Source organism: Oryx dammah, unplaced genomic scaffold (assembly GCF_014754425.2).
Source record: "Oryx dammah isolate SB20612 unplaced genomic scaffold, SCBI_Odam_1.1 HiC_scaffold_6, whole genome shotgun sequence".
NCBI classification, from domain to species: Eukaryota; Metazoa; Chordata; class Mammalia; order Artiodactyla; family Bovidae; genus Oryx; species Oryx dammah.
Genome location: NW_024070190.1, coordinates 32728958 through 32736540, shown reverse-complemented (window position 1 = coordinate 32736540; position 7583 = coordinate 32728958). Strand labels below are relative to the sequence as shown.

At 48.7% G+C, this 7583-nt stretch overlaps 1 protein-coding gene across 1 annotated transcript; it reads right to left on the bottom strand.

The window, feature by feature from the left end:
- Positions 1-334: 334 nt before the first annotated feature.
- On the bottom strand, positions 335-5573 carry PCBD1 (pterin-4 alpha-carbinolamine dehydratase 1). Its single transcript, XM_040242538.1, has 4 exons — positions 5175-5573; positions 2484-2615; positions 1677-1757; positions 335-908 (listed from the first exon to the last, which is right to left on the bottom strand). Exons 1-4 carry the CDS (start codon positions 5175-5177, stop codon positions 810-812), a joined length of 315 nt encoding a protein of 104 aa, XP_040098472.1. The 5' UTR covers positions 5178-5573; the 3' UTR covers positions 335-809.
- Between the last annotated feature and the right edge of the window lie 2010 nt (positions 5574-7583).

Here is a 7583-nt window from a genome sequence, read left to right as displayed (position 1 = left end):
CAAGATGCTCCCTCAGTTACCTCTGCCTCAAGAATTTTTTTTTTTTTTGCCTCAAGAATTAAGTCAAATGAAGCTTCTTGGTTCAACAGTGTGAATCACTGTATGTTCATTAACTCATTTCTTATCTTTGCATCTGGCATTAACTTCATTCATGCTGCCTGGTAATATTTAATTATTTTTCTACTTAATTCCCAGAGACAATAGGAGCTTAGAGTGTTCTGGTCCCCTTTCCCCTTAGCAGTCTGAACACTGTCTTGTACAAAGTAGGTGCTTTAAATGTCTATTGATTCCAATTTGGCTTGGCTTGTGGAAAAGAAGATTCTAGAGCCTGAGGCCAAGTGAAACAACAGTTTTATTGTAGGCATAAGAGTGCATGGGTTTCTGTCACATAGGCTAAAGATGGCCCTAGGGTCCTAGCTTCTAAGATAAGACTGTTTATCTTAGACACAGCTTTTATCACAGGTTTTTGGGAAGTGAATTAGAAAGTGAGCAAGACACAGCTTGGAAATAAAGTCATTATTTTTGCTGGAGAGTTGTAATGAAAGAGAAGAGCTTATTCAAATCAGTGTACACATCATAGAGCCTCAAGGAAGATGAAAATGATGTGGGGTAAAACCGGTCTGAGTTCCTGGTCTTAGCAGTGATGTTGGCCTCTCCTTCGAACAGCAGGGACTTGCCCCTAAATGGAGGCAGCAGGGTTGATTTGGCAGTTTTGACTACAGTAGCATCTCGGGACTCCCCCAGCTCCCTCTCTGGATCCCCAGCTCAGCGCCCTCCCTTTCCCGGAAGAGCTGACAGAAGGGCAGGGTCTATGTCATGGACACTGCTACTTGCTCGATGAAGCTGGCCAGGTTTATGTCCCGTTCTGAAAGGCCCGCACACTCGTGAGTGCTCAGGGTGATGTGGACCTGAAACAAAACCACAGAGATTCCAGACCAGCTGGTTCCACCAACTGAACCCACGAACAGGAGGGAGTCACCAGCTCTTGGGCTCAACCACACCGTGAAGAGCAACTAGGCACACTGGCTCTCCCCGGGGCTGCCTTCTTGACCAGTCTTTAACAGGGCAAAACTGTCTTCTATTACATCCCCATAAATAGTGGTGACTGCAGCACGGGATAAAAAAGAAAGATCCAAATATCAAGAGCAACCTAAAAGCCAAAGACAAGACTCCAGCCCAACTTCAGCTCCTAAACACTGTCCATTTATAGATGGTCTCTTCCAACCTTAATGTTTTCAGAAAGAGTCCAGCACAGCGCTTGGCGCATGGCAGGCATTTAAGGACTGTTTCCGTTCATTTAGCAGACAGGCTGGCCTTCCTGGTGTGCCTGGGTATTCCTAGTTCAAGATTATTGCTTTTTCATTCTTCTATATCTCAAGAAAAATTTCAGCCCTTGAGAGCTATTAACAATGAATACGCCTGGTTCCCACGGGTTTTCCTTCCTTGGGATTTGCCTCCTTAATGTCTCTGTTAACCACACATTATCTCACTAGTGTTCTAGTTTGCATTTTAAAATCTGTAGTGAGACTGAGTATTTTCCAGGGGCCGTTTATGTCGATTCTAGGAAGGAGATGAAAGGAACAGGAGCTGATACTATGTCAGTGAGGAGGGCCCACAGGGGAGTCCAAGGGAGAGGCCCTCAGAGCGAGCTGGAGTTCCAGGCATGCAACACTCACCTTGTTATACACGTTAAACCATTCGGGATGGTGGTCCAATTTCTCAGCCTGCAGAGCCACTCTTGTCATGAAGCCAAAAGCCTGTTTAATGAAGCGAGACCCAGATTAGTATTCTGAGAGAAAGGACGGCTGGCCTCCCTTTATGGCCAGTGTGAGGCCCAGAAGGAAGAGGATGGCCCCGATCCCTACAAGGTAACCTTTCTAGCTTTAAGCATTCCTCCTGGTGCCCTGCCACTAGTTCTGAGGCTGGAGTTTGAGGTGGTCCTTCTGCAGCAGAAAGCCTTATCACTATGACCACTAAGAAGGCGGAAATCCCAAAGAGGTTTGCATCTTGGCCAACCTTTAGGTTATCTACTAAAATGTCTTCAAATAGTCACCTGCTTCCCATTTGAACTGTCTCCTCTTAGGACTATTTCTAAAAGTTCCAGGCATGGAGAGTCCAAGGCTTCCCTGGTGGCTAAAGAATCTGCTTAAAATGCAGGGGACCCAGGTTCAATTCCTGGGTCAGGAAAATCCCCGGGAGAAGCGCATGGCAACCCACTCAGTATTCTTGCCTGGAGAATCCCATGGACAGAGGAGACTGGCGGGCTATAGTCCATGGGGTCGCAGAGTCAGACACGACTGAGCGACTAACACACAGAAAATGGAGACAGCCCAGGGCCTATCTTCAGCTAAACTGGACAAGTAAACTGGATTTACACAGCATCTTGAAAGTCTTGGCTAACAGGACTCTCAGGGAGGGAACACGTTCTGGAGTGTGACCCAGTCAGCCCCGGTCTCAGGAACTGTGTCCCACCCCAGTCATACCCGATTAAAGTCTTTAAAATGGAACTGCTTGAAGATGGCATCCCGGCCTTCCAGCTCGTTCCACCCCACGGCCCGCAGGTTTGGCAGCAGCTGGTCCCTTTCCTCAGCACTCAGCCTGTGTGCTTTGCCAGCCTAGGAGAGGGAAAACACAGAAGCTCAAGGGCACTTTTCCCCCCTCCTTTAAACAGGACAAAGAGAGGGCCCTGGGCTGTTGGGGAAATTTAGCCAGCCTCCACTGGTGGCTGTGGTGACACAGTCAAAGGGCAGCTTGTCTAACGCAACAGACTGGGAGGAGGGGCTCTGGCTTGGGCACTGATAGGTTCTCAGAGAACAGAGAGTCCTGAGGTGTAACGCCAATCACCGGGGCAGAGAAACGTTCCTCCCTCCCTGCGCCTGTCCTCAGAGCTTTCAGAGGGCACCTCTCCATTTAAAAATCAGATCTCTTTCATTCATGAGAGAATAAAAGCAAATCCTACTGTTACTGTGTACTGAAGAGGAAACTGAGGCCTAGAGAGGGGAAATGACCGCCCCCCCTCCTTCTTCCCCAAGTCAGTGAAAGCACAGGCATCATTCTCAAGATGGGTCCATATCCCTGGGGATTGACAAAGGAACTAGCACTTAAAACATATTCCAGGAGATTCTTAGCTATTGGCCTACCTCCCAGTGGGTACCCCATCTCGTTCCTACACAGCCTCTGGTTCCCAGCTGCCAGGCCTATGTTTATTTCCACCTTCTTTTCTATTATGTCATCTTGAGCCAGAGCTCAGGCCCGAAGCAGGAGTAACCTGGCCAAGGGCAAACAGACAGGGCAGTGCCTCAGCCTATTTTCCTATTGTGCAAAATATCCCTGGGGCAGCCCAAACTGGCACCCTTCAGGCTATGAGGGGACCTTCTCTTGGAAAACAGAAGGAAAGGTCTGTGCTCCAGCCTCTTAAAAAGATTCAGGTGGAGGAGCTTAAGGGATCCTAGAATTTAGGTCTGTGAAGTAGAATTACCCAAGGATGGACATTGTTGGGAACTAAATTAAAAGTGAATTAGTTAGGTCGGGGAAAAGAATATGAGGGAGGTTAATTTAGTTTTGATAAGCCAGCCTGCAAACTGGAAGTGGCCTGGGGGCACTCATTTCTCCTGCTTGAAGGGTAAAAAGGTACAAGAACTGCCACTTTATGAATCAGCAAGGGGAGCCAGGAGACACTTTAACTTCATTGCTATTAAGGGGATATTATCTGCATTTTTAAAAGGAAACTTCTTGAGGCAAGCAGGTCTATGACAGGCCTTCAGGTGTGGGTTAGAACTGAACAAAACACCGCAGGGTTCTGGTAACTCAACAGTTTTCTCCCTCCTAAAAAGCGTGGGCTCTCTCTGGACAGATCTGGATGGGTCCGTCTCCTCTCCTAGGCTCTGGAAGATCCGCAAGGACAGTTGAGATTTGCATCATCATTCAACCCAGTCTCTCTTCCAGAGCCTGGCCCTGTCTCAGTGGCTGATAAGCCTGGTCTATGTATCCAGGCAACGAGATGGCAGCTAAGGCATCAGAAGCTACCACCTAGTAGGTTGACTCTGAAAGAAGTGCATGGGTACTAGCGGGCTCCTAGGAGGCTCCCCTTTCTCTTTAGAGTCTTCTGGAATCCCCAACATTTCACAGCCTGGGGCTGAACTGACAAACCCCTCTGAGATCTGGGCTCAGAGAGGGAGCAGGGGCAGTGTTTGCTTAGTAAATTCCAGGCCAGGCCTGGGCCTCTGGGTGTGCAGAGGGGTTACTGATTACCCGCGCCCTGCAGCTGCAGAGCCTCGGTGTACCTCACAATCAGCTCACCCACCACCTCCCCTATGTTCAAGCCGAGGTCTCCAAAGAGCCCTCCCAGGTGTCACCACAGTCCCAACTGCTGCTGATGCTTTGGAGCCTAACGTTTTTGCTGTTCAGTAAAGGTCTGGGTCTAGAAGCTTCCCTTCTTGCTGCCCTGCAGGTTCACCTTCATCTCTATAGCTGAGCATAGGGCCTGACACTCTGCTCTCAGAAAGTTCAGCCTGGAGGGCATGTGATCCTGAGCAATCACGTCCCCACTTCCGGGCACAGGCCTCAAACTAGGCGCCAGAGGCTGGCCCTGAGGTCCGGGCTCCGCAGAGGGGGCTCAGCTAGACCTCCTGCTCAGAAGTGCAAGAGAAAAGGGCAATCAACAGGCAGGCAGAGGCACACGGGAAATTCAGCCGCCCCTCCTTTGCACACTCACACAGGCATCGGTGTCCTCGCCGCTGCACCCCGCCCCCCGCCAGCCCCCAACATAACACAGGGCCGCACCACCAAGGGGACTAGGTCTCCGGGCTCACTATGCTGCCATTCCCCATCCCCGTCTTACCGCCCCCCTCCCTGCCCGAGGCACCGAGGCCCTGAGCGGACTCTGGCCTGGGCTCCCTCCTGGCTGTCACTGAACCTGCCCCCGGCCGTCTCTCGGCCTCAGTGTCCCCGGCGGCACCACTGCGGGTAGGGTGGAGGCGGGACCGAGACCCCGACTCTCCCCGCCTGGCGCGCGGCTGCTCCGCCAAGGCCTGGGAGGGAGGCTCCCCCGCACGCCTAGCGCGGTCCTCTGGCCTGGGCGGGGATACTGCGCGGGCCGCGGCCCTCCCCCGCTCCTCCCGCGCGTCCCCTCCTAACCCGCTGCCCAGACGGCGGCAGCGCGTGAGCCCCCTTACCATGCCGGACGCGGGGGCAGCAGCAGCAGCAGCAGCAGGTGGCCGCGGAGTCCACCAGCACGACGCCCGGCGCTCTCGGAAGCCGTCGGGCGGGGCCACGCTCGGGCCGCCCCGAGGCGGGAGCGCGGCCGAGAAGGAGCCGCCTACCGGTAATCATTAACAACAGCTGAGGTTCCCTTCCAGCACTTTCCTCGGAGGCAAAGTTACAGGGAGTTAAGGACCCGGGCTCCAAACGCGGACTTCAGTATTTGCATCGCGAGGAGCCGCTTCCTATGTGACTCTAGGCGCGAGATTACTTTTTCTTTCCTACAAACACCTCATTGAGAAATTGATCCTCACAATAAGCTGCCCGTATTTCAAAGGTACACTTCGATGAGTTTTGACGTAGTATGCATCTGTGCGACCATACATCACCACGTGGTATGCATCACCGCGATGAAGATAATGAACATAGCCATAACCCCTAGATTGCCTCCTCCTAACTCAAATAACCCCTGACCTGTTTCCCTATAATTAGATTGCATTTTCTATGTGAATGGTATGTGAATGATATGTGAATGGACATAACATTCCATTCTTTATATCTGCCTTCTTTCACTCAGCATAATTACTTTGAGGTTCATCTCTGCTTTTGCATATATCAATAGTTATTTAATAGTGTTACATTGTGTTGGAAGTGTTACAGTTTGTTGGACATTTGGCAAATGCTACAATTTGTCTGACATTCGGGTTGTTTCCAGTTTTTGACAGAGTTAAAGCTGCTGTAAACTTTTGGGTGCATATATGCTTTCGTTTTTCTTTCATATGCAGGGGTATATGCTTATAACTTGTTAGGAAAACTACCAAACTGCTTTTCAAAGTGGTCAGATTATGTTACATCCCCATCAGTAGTGTATGAGACTTCGAGTTCCCCCCCACCTTCACAGGTGCACAAAAATTTGCCGTGTCGGTCTTTTTAATTTTAGCCATTCTAATTGGTATGCAGTGATATCTCACTGTGGTTTTGAGTTTCCTTAATGACTAATGATGTTAAATACCTTTTTGATAGGGACAGAGTAAAGGGATAGAGTAGGTGATTAAATAGTTAATCCCACAAGGGGATTGTAAGTAGAAAAAAGTATAGGAGACCCCTGTAAATTAATGATTACTCAGGAGAGCAGGTTTGCTTAACCACAAAACCAAGTAGGCTTACTTAGCAGCTAAACCATGCAACAGAAGCATAAGACATGCCCCCAAACAATGAAACAATGGTGGCTTGAGACCCACATCCTGCCCAGGGAACTCAGTAAGTTAATGATCCCTAGGACATGCTCTCTGCACAGATTAAAAAAAAAAAAAAAACAACACAATAATTTGTGAACCTAACTTAACCATGCAGGGACAAGAAAACTCTCTACCCAACCTGGAGGAGGAACTGATGATGGAAGCATGACACCTACTCAAGAAAGACAGAGAAGTTCTCCTTCCCACTTTTCCTTTGATTATAAAACTGTAGCACACTAACTTCTGGGGAATGGTATCCTCTCGCCCACTTGCTTGTAAGCCTCACATTATTTATTCTAATAAATCACTTCTTATCTATCACTTTGCCTCTCACTGAGTTCTTTCTGTGCCGAAACATGAAGAACTGTGTTACTGGAGATCTTCGTGGTGTTGGAGAAGACTCTTGAGAGTCCCCTGGACTGCAAGGAGATCCAACCAGTCCATTCTGAAGATCAACCCTAGGATTTCTTTGGAAGGAATGATGCTAAAGCTGAAGCTCCAGTACTTTGGCCACCTCATGCGAAGAGTTGACTCATTGGAAAAGACTCTGATGCTGGGAGGGATTGGGGGCAGGAGAAGGGGACGATCAAGGATGAGATGGCTGGATGTTATCACTGACTCGATGGACGTGAGTCTGAGTGAACTCTGGGAGATGGTGATGGACAGGGAGGCCTGGCGTGCTGCAATTCATGGGGTCGCAAAGAGTTGGACACGACTGAGCGACTGAACTGAACTGAACTAGGAGCCGCAGGAAACAAGAGCAAATGGTTAAATTTTCATGTGTTTATTTGCCAATGACCCATCTTTGGTGAACTGCCTGTTCAAATTGCCTGTCCATTAACAACAACAACAAAAGCAACAAAAATTGAGTTTGTTTTTGTATTGGGTTTTGAGAATTCTTCATTCTGTATACAAGCCCTTTATCACATATTTTTGATTTGCAGATATTTTGTTTGCATTCTCACAATGCTTTTCAAAGAGCAAATGTTCTTACTTTTAATGAAATCCAATTTATCAAATCTTTCTTTTCTGGGTTGGTGTTTTGATGTTGTAACTAAGAAATCTTTGTCTAATCCAAGGTCACAAAGACTTTTCTCCTATTTTTCTTCCATATTTTATAGTCTCGGGTTTCATTTTTTTTAGAAT

What these genes read in the sequence shown, in the direction of transcription:
- PCBD1 (XM_040242538.1), bottom strand. An exon ending in ATTTTAAAGACTTTAATCGG is followed by an intron (nt 1,758 to 2,483) that starts GTATGACTGGGG and finishes TTCATTAAACAG; the next exon opens with GCTTTTGGCTTCATGACAAG. An exon ending in GGTTTAACGTGTATAACAAG is followed by an intron (nt 909 to 1,676) that starts GTGAGTGTTGCA and finishes GTTTTGTTTCAG; the next exon opens with GTCCACATCACCCTGAGCAC.